The 21714-nt window shown below is 38.2% G+C and overlaps 2 protein-coding genes across 2 annotated transcripts; both read left to right on the forward strand.

Moving 5' to 3' along the window:
- The first annotated feature begins 7035 nt into the window (after positions 1–7035).
- Positions 7036–15339, forward strand: frg1 (FSHD region gene 1). The gene is made up of 9 exons (XM_041035245.1): positions 7036–7170; positions 8265–8329; positions 9029–9151; positions 11219–11276; positions 11637–11751; positions 12457–12561; positions 12758–12849; positions 14507–14617; positions 15180–15339. Exons 1-9 carry the CDS (start codon positions 7112–7114, stop codon positions 15214–15216), a joined length of 765 nt encoding a protein of 254 aa, XP_040891179.1. The 5' UTR covers positions 7036–7111; the 3' UTR covers positions 15217–15339.
- An 867-nt stretch (positions 15340–16206) lies between these two features.
- On the forward strand, positions 16207–21693 carry asah1b (N-acylsphingosine amidohydrolase (acid ceramidase) 1b). The gene is made up of 14 exons (XM_041036932.1): positions 16207–16352; positions 16518–16564; positions 18058–18148; positions 18233–18319; positions 18434–18512; positions 18616–18690; positions 18777–18822; positions 18913–19057; positions 19203–19257; positions 19364–19445; positions 19992–20123; positions 20506–20629; positions 20815–20871; positions 20977–21693. The coding sequence occupies exons 1-14, from the start codon at positions 16278–16280 to the stop codon at positions 21064–21066; spliced, it is 1185 nt and encodes a 394-aa protein (XP_040892866.1). The 5' UTR covers positions 16207–16277; the 3' UTR covers positions 21067–21693.
- The last annotated feature ends 21 nt before the right edge of the window (positions 21694–21714 follow it).

Here is a 21714-nt window from a genome sequence, read left to right on the forward strand (position 1 = left end):
TGCACTTGTAAACCTGAGCTGCATTCCCATTGTGTTTTATGCTTTCTAATACTTATTGCATATGTATAAACAAAAAGATTCATCATTTGAGCTGAATTTGCTACAAGAAGTGAAAAGTTCCTAATTCACTGCCATTTTTGTTCATTTATTTAATAACAATGACATTTTAAAAAAGAGATGTCAGCCAGCAACAGTACCCTGCCCTTTTTTGTGTTTGTTCAAATGTGTTTGTGTGGTTCAGTATGAATTGTGAAAACAATCATTTACTGCCAGTGTAGACTGTAAGGAAGGGGTATGTGTGTGTGTGTGTGTGTGTGTGCGTGCGTGCCTGCGTGCCTGCGTGTGTGTTTGTGTGTGTGCGTAGGTGTGTGCATGTGTGTGTGTGTTGTACAGAGCCGATACCGCCACGGTATGAACAGACCCATTGCAATATGTTATGGAGAATACCTTGCAGAGAGCACAGCAGACAACAGTTCATTATTGCATGATTACCATATGCTTGTGAGGCTGTGGGTTCAAACCTGGTTCAGATCCAGCTGGTGATTCATGTCCCACCTCATTCCATCTCCTTTCACTCCACTGTGCGCTATATACAGTACACTGCATCATAATAGGAGGTGTCTTTAATTAAAGAGACACAGTATCTTTAAATCTTCTGAATCATTAAGGATGAATGATGATTAAAAAAATATCTTTTGCATGCCCTGGTCATTTTTGGAGCAGATTCAAAGCTGCTGGTGGATTCTTGCCAGTTTGTAGCAGGTGATGTCAAATTGAGGAACTCCTCTCTGTTAGAAAGACTAGAGGGAAACAAGAGGCCATCTGTGCTCGTGGAGCTTTAGAAGGAAATGAAAACAGGCTTACAAATCTCACTTTGTACAGATGTACGTGTGTGTGAGTATGTGTGTCTGTGCGCGAGTGCATCCCATGTATTTGTTAACTGGCAGTGATTCACCGATAAAAGCCTACAGAGATGTGCAGACACTAAAAGATTAACAGTGTGTCAGTGTCATATGAGTCAAATTTCTCTGCATTATAAATGTAAGGATGAGTTTAAAAATACACAAGACTGTGAATTATTCAGCCACTCCCCTCACATTCTGAGAGGCTTTTTGACTTGATGCTGCACAGCCACAACGAGTGAAGTGGCAAATGACTGAAGAGACCATCGGAGAGGTTAGATACTGGAGGTGAAATGAACAGTGTTTATGTTACGCTCAGGCACTGCAATACCTTCACCTGGATTTAATTCAAAACAGATTGCAATTAGTTGTTAAAGAGCAGAGAGTGGAATATTTAAGGGGACAGAATATACCGCCTATGGAGTGTGCAAACATGGCGGTTCATTTGCTACCACACAGCTAAACTCACTCTAGTGTGCTACGCTGTCAATGTCACTACTTAAAATTGAAGAAAGCAACTTATAGAGTATGTTTATAAAGAAAAATTTGAAGCATGTTTTCGTTTAAATTGTCTAAAAACGAATTATTGCCATTTTGGAATAATTTTTTGGGATTAGATCCACTTCTTGTTGACTTCTCTCAGAAAGAAAAACATTCTCATGGCAAAATAAAATCTTACTGAATGTCTTCTGAATTCATTTGCATCATACATATATGCATGACTCAAAAATATATCTAATCTTGATTCATTATGGGATGTTGCCTAAAATTCACATTGGCAAACTGTGATCAGTGGGGAGCGTGTCATGCTGATCTTTAGGTGGCTTGTGCTTCACACATAGAGCCATGTGTGAATACTGCCACCCAGTGAAAATTTGCAGAACTACAAGATTCGATGACTCATTCATGCAGCCTGACCGCCTTCCTGGGCCCTGCTGCAGAGGGACCCGGGCTGGATAATAAATTAGTCTCTTTTAACATTCACGACTGATGGAAGGCAATCTCAAAGTCTGTGAAGATGGGGTTGAAAAGACTGTTTAGATGGCATGCAAGGAGTGGAAAGACAGGAGGGGGTGGGGGGGGTGGGGTTGACAGAAGGAGTGAAGCGGGGATTTGGGATCCTCTGAAGCAAGAACAAGAGCAAGACTTCGTAAGCCAGCAGTGTAGAGCCACAGACACTAACCATTCAGAGCAAACACCACAGCCTAGGTCAATGGAACAGAGAGAGGGAGAGAGAAAGGAAGATGTATGCAGGTCATCATTTTAAACTTTGAAAAATACATGCTTGCAACAACCCTGCAATGCTATATCTAGCCGTAAAGAAAGTTTTTACCGGAAAAAAAAAAGGTTTTAGTTTCAGTGGCTCACAAAATGACTGGTTTCAGAAAATTTATAATTAGACAGAGGCCAGTGTACTTTTTATAAAACCTGGCACTGAACACAGTCCTCAAGGGCAGCAGGCTGTAAAAGGCTGTAAAGGTTTTCAACATCTTTTATTTCCTCTATAACATTGATGAGTAACGTGTTTGAAAGAGGTCACTGATAGCATAATGGTTCATGTTTTTGTACTCTTTAAAGTGCAATTTCATCCACACAGACAGCACACTACAGTACATGTTTCTCATTTTAACACACTCTGATGACACTCTGCTTTGTTTATTCTTCAGTGTGATATTTATGGCACAGAAATATGTTGCTTCACATCACATTTTGTTTGTCGGTTATACCTGAAAGTCAGAAACTACATTTTAAATTGAGCCATCTGTCAAAGGCAAAATGTGTAGTCATGTAACATCCAGTACAGAGATTTAAGGATTAAGAGGAAGAGTTAAAATCTGGTAAGAGAGGAGAGAAAGGGTAGAGTAGAAACCGTTACCTTGGACGTAGTGCTGAAAGGAAATGTCACAGGTGTTTATCCATTCTCTGAACTCCTCTCTTCCATAACCTGCAGCCAAATTGCCATAAGACCCCTAAATGACTGTAGACTGTAGTCAATTTCCAGGCCCAGAGCTCCATGAAGGCAAGTAATACTGCAGTCCAGTCCACCATGAAAGGTATTAAGGCAGGCACTCTATTCATCCGAGGATAAATAGCTCCTCTTGCACTTCTCAAGTTAATCTTTTTAATTGTGTGTCTTTTGTTAATAAATGTTTTTACACCCTTCATTTAATAATACAGGAGTAAATATGCATGTCAGGCACTTTCTCTTCCAAAGAGCCTTCCTTTTCACTCTGTGTTCAATCACAAGCTGAGATGCAATATTCTATCACATAATTACTGTGTGACAAGGTCATTTTAGTCAAGTGAAGCCTGAATTCATTGCTGAAAACTTCATGATATTATTAAAAAGCTGTCATTAAGGGATGATAAATAAGATTTAATAACTGTCATTCATCAAGCTCTTATATGGACCTTTATGTACTGTGATTTATTTCACATCTCACCAAAATATTGTCATCAATTTAGTGAATTATGGAGTTAAAATAACTACACATTATAGACTAAATAGCTTAAATAGGCCATACATTTAAATTCTCCACCTGCCCAACATCTCAGTCTCCTCTCCAGTGTCACTCTCAGGAAATTACATCATTACACCATTTTTAACTAGGAAGCCCCGGGGCATGGAGCTATGTGCTTGATCCATCTTCATCTGTCTCCTTCACTCAGATGTCATCCACATCATAAACTCCAGCAGCCTGTACAAACACACACCATGAAAGCCAAGGAAACACATCGTGAAGGAGCGGTGACATTGACAAAGTGAGAGTGCGGCCATAGTGCAATGTAACAGCACGCTGCCACTTATGAAAACACCTGCTCCACACTGTCAGCAACTTAACCTTCTATCACTAAAATCCCCAGAGGAGGATTATATGTGACAGATGTAGGACAGGAGGGGGTCAGGGGGCGGGGGTGACCGGGGTGAGGTGACAGAAGTGACTTCAGAAATAAAAGTTTTTTCAGAGTAAGGATGAAAATAGAAGGACAGGAGGAGAGAAGACAGAGGTGCAACAAACAAGCCTATAAGAGAGGTAATTAGAGAAGGTGTGAGAAGGGAGTTGAAATCAGACACTTATGGCAACATGTAGGAGCCATTTAATATTACATTTCATAAAGTTATTTTGTACTTTGGATGCGATACCATTTAAAGCTACCCACTATCTTTTTGTGTATGTGAAGTTACCTGACACTGAATTTTATTAATGCTCTTTTATATATTTTTGAGAAAAATGCTAACATCAGCATGCTAACATGCTCAGAGTGATAACGTTGACATACTAGATTGACACAAAATATTTATTAAGTTAGATTAGCATAAAGAAGTTATTTTTTCAACTGTAAAATGTCCTGTTCAGTAAATGCTTTGCTTGCATGTCTTTACCAAAGAAATGTAAGAGATCCTTGGTAAAAAATGTTTATGTTATGTGCTTATGTAACATCAGCTGATCAATCATTATCAGTTTTTAAGCTCTCAAATGCAATAATTAGGATTCCTCACTCGAAATCAGAGCCTCGTGGTGACACTACAGAAAAAGTCAGAGATTCACCAAATGAATTGGGATGCATCCTCTGGGGACCATGAATGTCATGAATGATTCATGGAAATCCATCCAGTCTTTGTCAAGAACCAAAGTCATGCATGGTCAGACCAACAGACAGACTCAATCAGCAACGTCAAATAAAAAACTAAAACTTAAACTAAAACTAAAACTTTTTTATACTGATGCAAAAACAAACAAGAAGAAGATTTCACCTCAACAAGAAGGAGTTAATTTCTTGTCAGCTGTGTTGTGGGTTTTGTACAGTATATATAAGGATGATAAATGGGCTTTTTCACAGGTGAAAGGCAGCTAATGGAGCAGGCAGATGTGTTAGACAAAAAGCACTTTAACAAGGACATGAAAGACACAAAGGACATAGGAGCGTTCCAGAATTAACTCATCCTTCACCAGATGACAGATCTAACATTTAGACTGCAAGGGGTGTCGTACTGTTAGATTATTTGCATGTAACGTGTATCATCCTACATTTTGGGAGGAGGATTTTGAGTCACTCCATCAAGTCGACATTGTGATCTGTGAGGTGATAACATATGACAGGAGGACTAAGTAATGGCTGTTTTTCAATTCTTGTCAAAACATTATTTTACTGAGATGTTATTTCGCTTGGAAATTGAATCAGGGTGTCACTTTTATTGGCCATTTAAAGCCTGAACAATAAGATCCTTGGATCTCTGTTATATTGACAGCTTGATACATTCAGTGTAGTGGGGCTTGGGATTTTGTGGCGTTACCCTTTATAAAAGCTTTGTGTGTTTTAACAAACCTCTTTATAAATAGTTAATAAATTATTTGCTAACGCTAATCATTATTAAGCTATTAATAAGAACAACTTCAGTTTACCAGGTTGTGAAAAATCTCTCTGGCTGGTCTTTTTCCTTCTCTACCATGACACCACCATCAGTTCCAAAACTCCCAGTAAATGGTTCTACATTAGAAAGTAGTGTACATATATATATAATCGTGAAGTTGAGAGCTGCTATAGCTTGCCTTTTTTGCTGTTGCTTTATACCGAGGGCCTGAAGTATCAGGTACTGTGTATGTTACCATTTTGCTTGACACTGTCTTCCTTCAGCTCTTTTTAAGTACTTATGGGCTTAACCACTCAGCTCTCTCAGTACAAGTTATGACTGTTTAATCCCATCAACAACAGGGATTGCTGTCAAAGCATCACTGAATTTGACAAATGACAGAAGGAGTACAAACACAGTTGAGTGGAAAACTGTTGATTCAAGACTTCTAAAAAACCCCACTGGCTAACTTCCCTAAAGCTTATGGGACTTTTCTGACCAGATTAATCTTCCACACTCTGACTCAGACTTTTTTCTTCATGCACAGCAACATCAGGAATCTCACTGAGGTATTACTGTAGTTTCTGTCCTGCATCAGTTAAGACATGTTTTGTCTGCCTGGTTTTGGACTGCCTTCATCAATTTTTCTCTAGTCCGGACAATTTTTTTTTCTGTTGGATGATAGAGTTCTTACCAGATGAGTTTTACTGCACTGGGCAGATAACATGGGCCACTGTCTAATTTATTTTACTCCTTGACAGTGTTCACAAATGATTTATTACCTCCTGTCACAGGCTCCTGATTGGCCCATTCCTATTTAATGAGGCGACATTAACATAAACAGTTATATAAGAACACCGTTCTTGGGGTCATCCCCTCCGGCCTACCTTACAAGTCGACCGGTGTGACTATTTTTGCATTTGGGGGAAGCGTGTCAGGGGTCTGACTCCGAGAACATTTAACATTTCTAGTATATCTGTGTGTGTGTGTGTGTGTGTGTGTGTGTGTGTGTGTGTGTGTGTGTGTGTGTGTGTGTGTGTGTGTGTGTGTGTGTGTGTGTGGACAAGCAAGATGAGACAAATGCCACTCGTTCAGACCCTGACCTGAAGCCTGATATATATAGAAGGAACTGACTTGTATGATTTATGATCTGCTATGATTAAATCTGATGTATGAAGGAAGGCCAGAAATGTATTCAGTGTTATGCAGATGATGTTGAATGAAAACGGATTATTCTCTTGTAGTTAACTTTACTGTGTAGTATGGAAAAACTCCCTGAAAAACTCACACAAAGGTACAGGTTAGCACAAACTATCAATACCTGTGGGAAAAAAAATGTATGGGTGTGAATATCTAATTAGGACCTACCTCCCATCCACTTTCACTGGTTTTTCACTCTCCTCTGTTCACTGGTTAATTTGGCCTCACCAAACTAAGTTCAAACCCAGCAAAGAAGCAATTTATATACTTAGGGAGATAAATGTGGTAATCATGGACAAGCAAATACTTTTAATGCAAATACTTTTAATGCTTTAAGTATATCTTGCTGATAAGATTTCTTCCACCTAAATACAATTTTGAATGCACTTTTACTTAAGTATATGATCTGAGTACTCATTCCACCTCTGTCTGTAGCACAAAATGTATTGTGCAATGTGTAATGTAAGATATTTCAGCGTCCTAACCAGCTGACATCCTCTGTAGGTAGTTGGGTAGATTTGATTTAGGTTGCATGCCTATGCTGACTGGTTGGATGAGATGTGGCGATACGACGCTGAATGTTCCTCTGCGGCCGCCGTACTCGATACTTAGCGAGTGTTTACTAACCGTGCTAACCGCTACCTTAGGTGAAGAAATGGCTGAATACTCACATGTAAAATCAACCAAACTGGTTTTGAAAGGTCTTAACAAAGGGTAAGTTCTGCTCTCACTTCAGCACCACTCATCGCTTTCGCCTGCAGCATAATTAACGGATAAGTAAGTGGATCTTTGCAACCTGTGGTAACTTAAGCTACAGTAGCAGAGGCTAAAAGCGAGGACGTTACGTTGAAGGCTTCTCTACTGCTCAGTGTCAATTCTTAATTTAGTGATTAGTCCTTTTTAACTTTTTACCAACTATTAACAGTCTGTTGCCCTTCGCAGAATGTTAAGCTCAGTCGGTTGTTTGAGGCTAGCCAACACATTAGCACCTTTCTTAGCTGCTAATGCTAATAGCTAACAAATGAACCATCTTTCAGTTTTGAACAAGGAAACGGTACATTGTCTAAAAGTAACTTTAAAAGCAGCTTTAGATTATATATCTAAGGCTAAAATATTTAACCATACAAAGTATTTTTCAGAAAACATTAATAGTATGTACGACAACAACAAATACTACTGCTACTACTAGAAGAAGAAGAAAACACTGTTGCTTTACATGGCAGATGAAACCAGCACATCATGAGGTCCAAGAAACTGCTCAGAGAAATAACTGACAAGAAAATTTATAGCAAGAAAGTTATAACGTGTGGAACAGAAATATAAAAACTGTAGCCCAGTATACTCTTTTGTTTTCAGGCGTTTCTGCACATGTTTACTCGTAATAATTTGCAAATAAATGTATGTGTCTAAAACATCATTCACTTTGTTGCTATGGGGCATTTTGATGTTACTCAGCAAAAAAGCATCTTGTTTTGAATTTATGTCAGAGCACTGCAAAATGTATTAAAAGTCATCAGAATTGGTGCTTATTGAAGTTTCTGCAGCTCTTGTCTGAGAATATTCATTCATATTGAAAACTAAATGGTAACTCAACAGTTTGTAATCGATTTTAAGAGCCTTGTAGTTGCATTTCAAGGAAAATGTATTCACTTTTCAAGAAGTAAACTAGCCGGCTTAAGACTCCAAATGTTTGGTTATGTTTTGCAAGGTCTAACTGTGTGATTCAACATTTAGTCACGTAATTACAAACACACACGCACACATATATATGTATATAAGTAATTTTTAATAGTATTTTTTTTTCACAGGAAGAAGAAGCACAAAGATAAGAAGAGAAAAGCGACAGATGAAGAAGAAAAACTTGATATAATAGGTATGTATATCTACTAATGTGTTTCTCCTTCTCCTCCACTCCTCCATTCCCAGCTGTCCCACATTTTCCTCCTTTCACCCAGCCCAGCCATCGGCAGGAGGGTCTCCTGATATGAGCCAGGTTCTGCGCAAGAGTTTCTCCTTGCCACTGTCACCTTAAGCTCTTGCTCTGGGGTCAGGTTTTGGGTTTCTTTAAAGCACTTTAAGACAATTTTGATTGTCCCATTGAAGCTTAACTTCAATGGGAAAGTTGTCTCAGACATTAGGACCCCACTGTCTGTAACGGGCAAGTTACAGACAGTAGTAAACTACAGTATTTACAAATATATTCCTGATTTACATCTGGTCTTACCAACATAATTGATGCAAGCAAGTCTTTCACTTAAACATTAATAAATTAAATGTATTTGATGTTAGTGTGATAGCAGACTACACTTTCAGGTTTTGTTTTAATGCTTTAGGGCAACCACTGCATTTATATTTGGATCACTGATTGATCACTAAATGATTCTGATTGATGCAGCAACTTCCCGTAACTTGTAAACCCACTGACAAACTTGTAGTTTGTCAGTGGGTTTGTATGAGTGCAGCGTTTTATATGAGTGCAGTTTACTTCAAAAATTGTCCTCTAAGGAGAGATTGCATCTGGATGTTGCTGTGGCTTTAAAGCAAACACTGATGCCATGCGTCTGCTCACTAGGTGGGTGGTGGTCCATCAGCAACTTCGGGGAAATTACCGGAACGGTTGCCATAGAGATGCAGAACAACGCTTACATCCATGCCCTGGATACTGGACTTTTCACACTTGGTGCACCACACAAAGGTGAGTAGACGCTGCGGTGACTTCAAAATTTGACCAAGTTATTTTTCAGAGGAGAAAATTTGACTTAACACACTGTATAATCACTTTTCAACTATGAAATATATATTTCTGAGCTGTATATGAGAACATTTTGCACTAATGTCCCCACTTATGTTCCTTTTCTACTAGTTGTGTGATGCCTAGACTTCCTACTGATTTAGGTTGCTTTTTTGGGTTTTTTGATAATTCTCATTGCACATTTCAAATTATAGGCTTAACTTAGATTAAGGGCAAAAATGGCACATTTCTGTAGAATTTTCCCGATTATGTAGTGTAATGTGGTAGAACATGGAATAATCCTCTGACCCCCCATTGTGCCTGGGCAATAACTCAATGTTGTTGTATATCACTTTCCAGTTTTGTACAAATATATATGTGTGTGTGTGTTTTTGTGTATTGTAATTTAAAAATATCATCTTGTTTGATGTAGGATGGATAAGCTGTTTTGCATTTAGTTTTATCTGCATCTTGAATTAAAAGAAAGATTTTACAGCTGTTCACTTATCCCACAGTTGTACAAACATGAACTTAAAACTCAATTTTGAGGTTACATTTATTGTAGGCTCCAGGCATTGGGGGAAGAGGGGGGGGGGGGGGGGTTGACTTCAGTCCACAAAGCAGTAAGTGTTTAAGTAGTAAATCCAGACACCAGACTGAAAAGGCTGAACAGGGGTTGAGTTGAGGGGAAGGACAGAGCTAACTATGAGTTCTCACTCACTTCTGCCTCCAGGCACTTCTTAGGGAGTGGTGCTCATTGCTACAGTCTGCCCGGAAAAAGACACTACTAACAATTAATTCATCCCACGTTTTATGAGAAACAGTGAAAAATGGTTGGGAGATTGAAACATCCCAATTCCCTTAGTGGGTCCTCATCCTCTGCATGCACATAAGCTCATTTCTAAGAGATGAAAGAGGATGCAAGCCAGCAGTATAGAAAGAGAGATTAGAGATTTTCCCCTCTTTACTGGATTTTCTGCAGCGATGGCACACTGTGGATGATACAGCCTTTTTAGAAAGGTGGAAAAATGTTCACATTCACCTGCAGGTCGGAGGAAACATGCTGATGTTCACCTCAGAGGGTCACAGTCTGACATATTCCAAAGATAATCAGCCTTTTGAAAAATCAGCTTATGTCACATTTTACCTCTGCTTTATTAATGCTTCCTTCGTTAATGTCAAGCAGACTCTGCTCATCCCTGACCAGATGCCTGGATGACGCACTGCAAATTGCACAAAGCTCTGATTTATTGTAAAAGGTCAGGGAGTGGCCTAATCACAGGCAGGCCACAGTTTTATGAAATCACAAGGACACCTCAGCATAAAATAAAGCATTTAAATGTAACACAGCAGTTCCCTCCGTATCATACTCCAAATGTCTCAATGCTGGTGAACTGGACCCAGATCAGCACAGCACTACGTAGCCAAATGGGTTTGCATTATTAATTACAAGAATGCATAAGTAAAACATGAAACGGGACTTAAGGATAACCTTGGCGTGCAAAGAAATTATACATGTCAATACTGAGATAGTTGCACAGCAGTTAACTAAACCCTACATTATTCTTTTTGTGCGGCAAAAGCCTTTTCCAGTCCAGCATTTGGTTACAGGTCAAATATCTTGCATCGTAGAATTTTTTAACTTAGCTGTTAGCTCGCTGCAAGATTTTTTGTTTTTTAACAGGTAGACAGCAGTCTAATTATTCATTCATTCAGCCATTATTTATACAGAGCAGTTCACTCTCTTTAGCTGCGGCGCCCTGTGAACACAGGACAATAACGGCTTTAGGCAAAAAAATCAAACATTTAGACAAATATTAAACTTAAAAACTGCAACTAATGAATAAGAAAAAACAATAATGTGGCCTAAAACCAGAATTAAGAAGGTCTGAAATCAACAATATGGATAAAATAAATTGAGATTAAATCTGAAAACAGTCCAAAATGATAGAAAAATATGACACTGTATATGGCAATTTGAAAAGCAATGTTAACAACCATAAGAAGGTAAACATTTTTTATATGTTTCAGATGATGAAGGACCAGACCCTCCAGAGCAGTTTACTGCCATCAAGGTGTCAGACACACGGTGAGTACACAAAGACCAACTGCACATTGTATTTACGTCCATAGATAATCTTTCACCCTCAGATTTATTACCCTACTTCTGAATTTTATATGAAGGATCTGTTTATATTGTCTTGTTGTGCAAATGTAATTTACGCTCCTGTGGGCCCCCCCACCTCCCACCTTGAAGAGGTGCTGCCTGTTGTGGACCTATTTCTCATATGCTAGTTTCACCTTTCTTGTCATGAAGAAAAACATTCTCTCGGAAAAACTAACAATGTTTTGAACATTAGATAAGCATTCCTTATGTTGTCTGATTTTTAGATATTGAAAAGGCAAGTAAGTATTTCATTTTGTGATTTTTTTTTTAATGCTGTTGTAGAATAGCCTTGAAGTCTGGATATGGCAAGTACCTGGGAATCAACTCTGAGGGTTTGGTGGTGGGGCGCTCAGATGCCATCGGCTCCAGGGAACAATGGGAACCAGTTTTCCAGGATGTGAGTAAATCTTCAAATGTTTCTTCTCCTAATTTTGGCCCAGCTAATCTATGTAGGCCACCTGAGTAATTTTTTCCCCATCTTACCTGATTATTTATTTTTTCCTGTTCCATCCTAGTCCTGTGACTTGTGCTGTTTTGTTTTTAATTGCCTTCGTGATTACAGTGACTGCCCATAAATAGCTTAATAGACCCTGTGGCATTGTGTTTCCACTTGAGTGCAACTCTTCACTGCGAGGCTTTGTTAGTCTTAAGGGATATTTTGATTAGTTTTGAAAAAGTACAGATAGATTTTTTTTAGTCATTAAAGTTTGTGTTAGTTAAATTAGTAGCTGTAAAAATAGAATCAGAATCAACATTTATTGGGCAAATCTTTGAAATATGACTTTAGTTGTCAGTAGTTCTCAATATACTTACTCACATTGCAGAGCTGTACAACATTTTTGCAGTTGTGGCATCTCATGTGAAAATGGGACCCTTTTTTTTTATTTAACAACTAATTCATTATGCAGAATGCATCTACTTTATCACTGTGGCACGTTGCTCGCCTTGATGCTTTGTTGAACCTATAAACGACCTGCCCGGCACAACCTTGAGACTCTTTTACATCAAAAATCAGGCAACCTTTCTGTCACAACAACCAATCCCACTGCAGTTCTATCTAATCTACTACCTTCTCCTCTGTTTTCTCTCTGTTCTGCCTCAGGGCAAAATGGCTCTCCTGGCAGCAAATAGCTGTTTCATCTCCTACAGTGACAGTGGGGACATCGTGGCCAAGAGCAAGGCAGCAGGGGATGGCGAGATGGTGAAGGTGATGTGTAAATTGTGTTCTTCCACAGGGTTACGTGTTAATCCTTTCATTTTAAGCATGCAGTCTCTGTGAGGACCTGACTGTTGAGATGGAAGGGGGAAAATGTTTGTGACCTCATTTCAGGAGGTTCAAGAAATTGATATTTAATGCACAACTTCTCTCACTTTGTTTTTTTTTCCTCCTGAATGATGAACAGATCAGATCAAGTGTGGAACGAGAGGTCAAGCGTAAAGATGACATTGCAGATGAGGACAGGGGCAACGTGAAGTCCTGTGAGATCAATTATGTGTACGTAACCTCCACTGTGTATGACTTTAGTGCTGACTTTTTACACAAGCAGCCCAGTCAAAAACAAATGAGGGAAACCCATGTTGGATTCTCTCAGCATTAAACTTTCAAATTAACTGTTATATGCTAGGTTCAGTAGACCTTTTTGCATTTAATGAGCAATTTAAGATCAGAAGTCCATCCACCCATCCATCCATTTTATGCCACTTATCCAGAGTGGGGTCAAGGTGAAGTTATTTCACCCAAGTACTTTCAAATTAGGGCATTGTTAGGGGGGCAGGCTGCTTAGTATTAATGTATGTTAAATACACAGATGAATATGAGGGGTTGCAAAATGGATAGCAGGACAGGAAAGCTGCAAAAAACATATTTTTCCTACAAAGTATTAGGTAAATTTTTCAGACTTATGTCTAATCTTTGCTTTTTTTTTTTCTTGTGAGTGGCCGAATAATGTCACCACAAATTCTTATAATAAAACAATGTCACAACATCAGTAATCATATTTGTGTTTCACAACATTTTAACATTTTACAGTTTTAGCAGCACCCTCTGAAATAAATCCAAAAGCACTTTATTCTGACCGAGGAAAACAACCATGATTTCCTTCCCATTATCCTCACATTGTGTCAGTCTGCACTGACAAGATTTTGACAACAAAATCACATCTCTGGATGTGAGATCACGCCTTTAAGCTACCACCTCATCAGTCCCGCGCCTTAAAGATGCAATTGATGGTCTGCTGTTAGACTGGGATGAGAAAGCAGGCAACACCACATTTTAGCTTTCCATGCTGCGAGTGTTTTATATACGACCCGTCCAAGGCCTATTAAGTTCCAGGCAATATGTCTGAAGCTGTTTTTTGCTTGGCATGCTTTGGCTCGTGTTCCCACTCTATTATTTGTTTTAGATGAATGCTGGGGAAATGGACTCGTCACGTTGACATGTTGATAATGGCTGCCCTTGAGCCTGTGTCTTGATGTAGTTATTAGCGTCTGAAATGCCTTTCAGGATGGAGTGCAGCTTGCGAATCATAAAACACAGACAAAGCAAAGAAAAACTAAATATCAAAGAAGTTCCCGACAAGATGTCTTGGTTGTTTATAGCACTGTTGAGCAAGATATTATATTAAGTGTTATGGCAATTTGCACTGAAATAACATGCACATTTTTAAGGGAAAATATTCATGAAGCAGAGTGAAGTCCTCACAGTGTATGGCAGTGCACTGTTACCTTTATACAGCAGTATCAGAGCTTATTTAGATAAATTCAGGCTGAAATTGTGTTTCATTTTCTCCCTTAATTAGTGGTTTCAACTGTTATCCCTAGAAAAACTTCCAGCCTTAGCTGAATATTTAAATAATAGTACGTGTTGATTTGTGGCAGCTAGTAGGCTTAGCCACTCAGCCTGTTGCCATTTGGCAGCCACTGTCAACATTTAAATACTCTGCTTTAGTTAATACTTGGGCTCATTATCTGGATTTTTTTAAGATTTAGCAGCTTAGAGCCTTGGTGTCAGTTCTCAAAAGAAAAGGATAAGTTATGTTTCTGTAATTCTGTAATTTTAATTCTGTGTTAGTGTGTGTGGTTGTGGTGGTGAGTCATTTTCTTTTGCACAACCTTTTGTAATTGTCTTATTAATGTTACCATGTGAATTACAGAAAGAAGTTTCAGAGTTTTCAGGATCGCCGGCTCAGGGTTAATGAGGAAGGCACTTCCACGTTAAAGAAAGCCAGAGTGGACGGGAAGTTTCATGAAGCTTTGCTTGACAGGTGGGAAAATAAGTTCATTATGTATTTATTGTCAAACACTTGTTGTAGTGATGTTTCATAATCACTGTCCCTGAAATGTTTGTTTCTCTCAAAAGAAAATTTATACAAGAGATTAATGAATTGAAACTCAGTGGAGTGTTTTCATTTGAAAAAAAAAAAAAACACTTAAATTTGTGCTAAATTTGAAATGCATCAAAGACTGTCTGTAAATCCACACACGACATAATACTAAGCCAATTAAAAGGTTGGCATGTTCAAAATCCAAACACATTGTAAACTTCATAAAATGTGAGAGAGGTTGCACTTTTCACCTGTTCTTGATGTGCAGTGTTTTGGCATTTTTTTTCTTAAATGTGTGTTCATAAAAAAAACACAATAGAAGGATCATCTTTACAACTAAATACTTCTGAAGTGTGGCTTTTGATTTATTTATTGTACGCTGATACAGTAAAATTTATTTGTCAAGAAAATAAATATACATTTGTTTGTGGTGGATTTTGAATTCAGTCATTTGATTTTAGGCAAAGACATTTAAGTGATAAAATATTTTTTTTCATTACAGGAGAAGCAAAATGAAAGCAGACAGGTACTGCAAATGAAGACTCAACTTTGTAGATTGCTGCCATGTCTTTGTAAATGTCGTCATTTGGCCTTTTAATCTAACGTTAGATGTACTTTTTGTTTCATTTTATATTTTTAATAAACATTACATGGTCAATTCATTTTTGCTGATTTTTTTTTTCCTGCAGCCAGTTTGACTTACCTTTGTGGTGACATTTATACACTTCATGTGACCCATTGGCTTCTATACTGTAAATAATTAACTGTCATTTCACTTTGATGGTTAATTATCAATTTGATCTAGAACTGCGAAGGTAGTACTTGTAATGTAAACAACTACCAGTACTGACATTTAATTGATCTTTTATGAAAGGTCATAATGTATCATTTATTTATACTATGACTAAACTGTTTGATGGTATATGGTGCAGTTTGCCATGAGTTCATGCAATGAAGATAAATGTCACCGGTAAAAAAAAGAAAAAATCCATAATTTACACAAATGAGAAAGTGGGAAAACTAATAACTCAGTTGTCTACATACTTTTGGCTATGCTTACTGTACTTACTGCATAGCCAAAAGTGCGTGTGCGTGTGTGCGCGCGCAGTACTTATGTAAATGTTCTCAGTCACTTTCTACCACTGTGCATTATTAACACATTATTAGACCAAATGTAAAGTTGCTCAGTGAAGCAAAACAAAAATCTGTAAACGCTCTTTAAATAGATAAAGCAGATGTCGCATGAGGAAATAAATGCAATCAACCTTACTACCCGTGGTATTTTTCACTTCCGTATGGAACCAACCAACTGGCCTTTGCGATCTGGTTCGAGGGGTGTTGTATATCACTCTTTTAATTATTTTGTACGAGGCTTCCGCTTTTATAGCAAACAAAAAACGAGATAGTTCAGAATGTTATAAAAAAAAGGCAAAAGCATCTGATTTGTTTCTGTTTTATTTGTGCAAATGTGTTTTGTTTCCCTCGAAGGGCTTCCGGTTTCCCCTCTGTTACACGGAAGTCAGCTCACAGTCACGGGGTAAACATCATGTAATGAATAAAGAAACCGACGCTGAACAGACAACAGTTTGGGTGGAATCTAATGAAAATGGGTCACTGTGTTTTTCTTATTTTAGCGGCTTTATTCTCTGTCACATCGACACAGTTCATACCGCCGGTAAGCGACATTTGTGCGTGATTATCGTGCTGTTTAACGCCTAAAGATGACAAAGACTGAGTGTGTTGTTTAACTGCATTCAACTGTATTGATGTTTTTACTCTGAAGTCACATAAGCACCTTCAAACCTGTGATTTGCTGCTTATATTTTTCTTTTATTTGCAGTATACAGAAGAGTGCCGCTCAGAAATGTACCCACCAAACGGCCCCACGTAAGTAACACTGGTCTGAAATTGTTGTCACAACAACAAACACTTCCAACAAACTCCCTGTTGTGTTAAGTCACTGAAGTGTTTTGTAACGCCTGTGCCTCACACCCGAGCTGTGCTGCCTCAACTTGCTTCTCGTGAATGAGAACATCTACTCAAGTTGTAGTTTCTACATGCTGTGTTTGGTTAGCAGAGGAGGAAGAAATACTACTTTTACTTGAGTAAAAGTAGCAGTACAGTAGTGATGCAAGTATGGAGCAGATCAAAGTAGAAACACTTATGTAAAGTACTTTGAAATTGTGCTTTAATACAGGACTTGAGTAAATGTACTTATTATGTTTCTGTCAATCAACTGATTGATTAATTTACTTTGTTTTTCTGTTTTGCTGCTGTTTATTTTAGAAATCAAACAGAGAGTAACCTATGCTGCAGCCACAAAATAAAGGAAAGAAAATTTGTATTTAGACAGGATTCATCAACTGATGATAATATTTTAATGGGACACTGATTTTACACATCCCTTTATTTGTCAAATGGAGTACAGCTTAGTTTGTGAAAACATTTAGTGTTTTCTGTGGGTCTGGAGGAGCTTTCCAAAGTCTTAGAAAATATACCTCATGATATCTCAGTTGGAACTTGAACAGTGGAGGAGAAACTGATCAGACAAGCAACAGAAAATCTATCCTGGCCATAGTGGTCTATGTGAGAGGCATAGGATGTTAATGAATATATTTTGTGGGAGCCTTTCTGTAGTGTTTTGTCTGGCTTTTTTATTTATGTTTTTTTTTTCATTTAAAGATACACTTTTTACACTGGTTTATTAAAGCATTTAACTTATACTGACTGTGGTCAGCCACAGTCAGATTTGAAATAGTTAAAGGTCAATACTGGTAGTTGTTTACCTTACATGTATTACCTATCTATTATAGATTACACAGCAATGTAATGACCTAGATGTGATAGGATATTCACAACTGAAAAACTTTACATAACAGCTGATCCATATGAGACATGAAATCATAGTTAATTATTTACATTGATTAGGTCAGTAGGTCAGCTGCAGTGTATACAGCCATAAATGGTGACATCTTCAGATTGTTTTGTTTGTACATTTGTCAAAAACACAAAGATTTACTGTAATTAAAAAATTTACAATGATATAAAACCGAGGAAAGCATGAGTCTGTGAGGCTGGAATCCGTAAATATGTGGGACTTTAGCACGATGGATGATTTTAGTTCTAAAATCATTGTTGACAATTAATTTAACTAGTAAATGAGTCACTTTATTAGTCACCTTATATACTAGATCAGTGATTTACTGATCAGGTAAAATTATCCTGCACGGCCTCAGCTGCTGGATTTTTAAATCCGGAGTTATGAAACTTCGAATTAATTCAGAACAGATAAATAAAAATAATCAGTGATGTTGTGAATAGGGCTGTTCATTTGTGTAATTATGCTGTGGTAGTTTTACAGCTTTTTCATTTCCAATCAGGTTCAGAGGAGCTGTCAGCTGGTACACAGTGGACCTCGACTTACCACCCAGCAAGAGATGGACGACTCTGATCAACGACAAAAAAACAGATGTGAGAGCACTGTTCCTCAAAATAATATGCTCTGAGTCTTACAAAAATCTCAACTTTTTTTACTCATGATATTTTTCTTTTAAGTTGGCCAGCATGATTCAGGCCATCAAAGACTTGGCTAATGCTTTTGTGCCCAGTGGAACGCTGATAGAGCTTGTTGACATTACACTGGTGAGTGACATTTCTCCTCTGAACCGTTTTCCTTTGAATTTGTATTATATTTGAAGATTGTTTTGAAAGCTTTTCTGACTGCACTTCTTCCACTGCTTCTATACTTTTCGGTAGCCTTTGATGGTGGACACACTCCCAGATCCTTTCAGTGAGGAAATCAAAGGAATTGCCACAGCTTCAGGGATTCCTCTTGGTAAGAAAACACAAATGTTTTTAACTCTCCATTTAGTAATTGTTAGTTTAAAAAAAAAAAAAAAGTCCCCTCAATTGATTTTTTTTTCACTTTTATAATCTAGGTGAAGTTGTTTTGTTCAACATCTTCTATGAGGTGTTCACTGTGTGCACGTCAGTAGTTGCAGAAGATAGTAAAGGTGGGTCATCGTCCAGAATCAGGTTGATTAATTAACTTAAATTCATAAATCAGTCCTGAAATGTTTTTGGCTTTGCACTCTTACAGGTAACCTCGTTCATGGCAGAAATCTGGATTTTGGATTATTTTTGGGGTAAGAATATCACCATTTTCAAGCTTGATGGTCTTGAATTAGATCTAGTAAAACAACATCTCATGAGCTGAGGTTGTTCTGTCTTCACAGCTGGGATGTGAAAAACAAGTCATGGATCATTAGTGAGAAGCTGAAGCCTCTAGTGGTCAACCTCGACTTCAAGAGAAATAACCAGACTGTCTTCAAGTCCACAAACTTTGCTGGATATGTTGGCATGCTGACCGGCATCAAGCCTGTAAGTCGTTTAGTATCATTACTGACGATTCAAACAGCATAAAACCTAATTCACCGTCACATGACAGCTGTTGAATTGTGTATAACCTCTTCCAGAATTCTGTATGTAAGACATATGTAAGAGAATTTTCTCTTTTTCCTCTCAGCACGTTTTCACTCTGACTATGAACGAACGCTTCAGTCTAGATGGAGGATACGTTGGTGAGTGAAACTGTTTAGCTTTACTCTGATTATACAGGCATTAGAGAGAAGGTCTGTAGTATGTTTCATGATTAATGAGTGATCTTCTCAATTTGTCCACATGCAGGAATCATGGAGTGGATCCTGGGGAAGAGAGATGGGATGTGGATGAGCTTTCTCACTCGCTCTGTACTAGAAACCGCTAACAGGTATTTTTTTCCTCTTTGTTATGTAGAGGTACACTGTTGGTTTTACCATTAGTGGCACTGGTCCTTCTGTTATTTGCATCTTGTGTTCTATCTGCATGCACAGCTGAAGCACAGTGATGATGTGACGCACACTATTTTCGAGGACAGTGATGCATATCAATGTCTGGTGGCAGTAATGTGCTGTTAAATGCTGAGGTACACCAGTATAAGAGAACAAGCTGATGTGCAGAATTCAGGTTTCAAAAGATTAAGGAAAAAGCCTTGCAATTTTTTAATTTTTTTTAAAATCTACCTTTAGAATCTTGAAACATAAAATGCTGAAATCAATCTCAAGGCAAGCTTATTTGTGCAGCTCAAGGCATTCAAGTGCTTAACATAAAGAATCACAGTGCAATATAAAAATACATAAATAAAGAAGGATTTTTGAGGGGTAAAATAAAAAAATAAGCTCAAATTAAACATGAGAAAAGAAATACAGTGCAGTCCAAGATATGAATGAATAGTCCCAAATCTAATTTAATAATCTCATTATCTCACTGTCATCAGCTACGAGGAGGCCAAAAAGCGCCTGGCTCAGACGAAGCTGCTCGCTCCAGCCTACTTCATCCTGGGGGGAAACCAGACAGGCCAAGGCTGCATCATCACCCGCTCCAGACTGCTCAGCATTGATTTGTTAGAGTAAGTACTGGAGCATTTAGTGTCAACAATAAACAATATTTGCATTCTAGGACACAGAATTGATTTTGTAATTGCTTTGCCTGTTAAATGCCATGTGCTATATCACCATCAAGACTGACTTCTACATAAGAGAGTCATAGGCAACAACATAAAACAATATAACCTACTAAGCTACAATGAAATGTAAGGGTGGAAGTAGTCGCTCAAAGGTCAAAATGATGCAGCTTGCCTCATGTTTGTCTTGTGAAACACTAACCATTTGCTCAAATAGGAACTGATGACAGCTTTGGTTTCAGATCACCTGATTTAACTCTATTACACAAAGCAGTCATGAAGTATGGCTGCAAGTCACATGCTGAGGTTTTTAACTACTATATTTCAGGATTGACCTGAAGCTGGGCCGGTGGTATGTCCTGGAGACAAACTATGACCACTGGGAGGAGCCTTTTTTCCTGGACGATCGCAGAACTCCAGCCATGAAGTGTATGAACCAGACCACACAGAAGGTGAGTACTGATGGCACCCACTTCCTCTGCAGAACTGGACAACTGTCTGTCTCTGATTTGAGGATGTAAATGTTTGCAGATGTAGTGGAGTGGTCCCAGTCATGTGATTTTAGGTCTGAAGTACAAATGTTACACTCCTGTTCTATCAAAGTGCTGAGACACCTTTGACCTGTCACCCTGTTTAGAACATCTCTCTAAAGACCATGTACAATGTGCTGTCTACCAAACCGGTGTTAAACAAGGTGAGCCTTTTCACAACAATCTGCATTTATAAATTCAAAGCTATTTCGATTATTTCAGTGTAAATAATGTTTTTTTTTCTCCTTTCCTGCTTTTGCCTTTTTCAGTTGACCACATACACAACACTGATGCAAGTGTCTGAAGGCAGACTTGAGTCGTATATCCGTGACTGTCCTAACCCCTGCATGCCATGGTGATACTCTAATCAGTTTGGAAATGCTTAGCTGCTCCCAGAGGCAGTGAGTAAGACAAGCTCAGCTGATCAGGGGACAAAACATTTGATAGTTCCTCTAAGTGTTTGCACAACAACTAATCTCCTGAACCAAAGTTTGACATCTCCCCAGTGTCATTTTGACATTTGTCTTCTCCTTTTTAGACCATTCAGGAAAACTTAAAGCTTTGTAAATACTAAATCCTGCTTTATTCTGTGGAGGGAAATTGGTACAAAAGTGAATCAAACCTGTAAATGTTTTCGCTTTCATTTTTACTGTAAGTGTATATGGATCTCAACACAGGCCTAGGGACCTTGAGAGGAGTGCACGTGTAATTAAATTAATGCAAACATTTAGTAAATTTCTCAAATGCTGCCCATGCTCACTATTTTGTCCCTGCACACTATGAGTGTTAGAAGGCTCTGCTTTAGTTTTTTTTTTTTTTTTGCTTCCCAAATCTGGGTTTCACACAGCTGAAAAGGTTGAGAACAGCTCAGTTACAGGTACTGTCTCACCACGACTAACCATTTAACACAATACTGATAATTGTACCTCATTGCTGACCATTATCTTAAAAACAACAAGATGTTATTAAAATGATTGACAAATTCAGCAGTTCTATTTTTATACTTT

Source organism: Toxotes jaculatrix, chromosome 4 (genome assembly GCF_017976425.1).
Source record: "Toxotes jaculatrix isolate fToxJac2 chromosome 4, fToxJac2.pri, whole genome shotgun sequence".
NCBI lineage: Eukaryota > Metazoa > Chordata > Actinopteri > Toxotidae > Toxotes > Toxotes jaculatrix.

What these genes read in the sequence shown, in the direction of transcription:
- frg1 (XM_041035245.1), top strand. Translation starts at nt 7,112, where the DNA reads ATGGCTGAATACTCACATGTAAAATCAACCAAACTGGTTTTGAAAGGT. An exon ending in ACTTGGTGCACCACACAAAG is followed by an intron (nt 9,152 to 11,218) that starts GTGAGTAGACGC and finishes TATATGTTTCAG; the next exon opens with ATGATGAAGGACCAGACCCT. An exon ending in TCCTGTGAGATCAATTATGT is followed by an intron (nt 12,850 to 14,506) that starts GTACGTAACCTC and finishes TGTGAATTACAG; the next exon opens with AAAGAAGTTTCAGAGTTTTC.
- asah1b (XM_041036932.1), top strand. Translation starts at nt 16,278, where the DNA reads ATGAAAATGGGTCACTGTGTTTTTCTTATTTTAGCGGCTTTATTCTCT. An exon ending in TGCTGACCGGCATCAAGCCT is followed by an intron (nt 19,058 to 19,202) that starts GTAAGTCGTTTA and finishes TTTTCCTCTCAG; the next exon opens with CACGTTTTCACTCTGACTAT. An exon ending in CTCAGCATTGATTTGTTAGA is followed by an intron (nt 20,124 to 20,505) that starts GTAAGTACTGGA and finishes ACTATATTTCAG; the next exon opens with GATTGACCTGAAGCTGGGCC.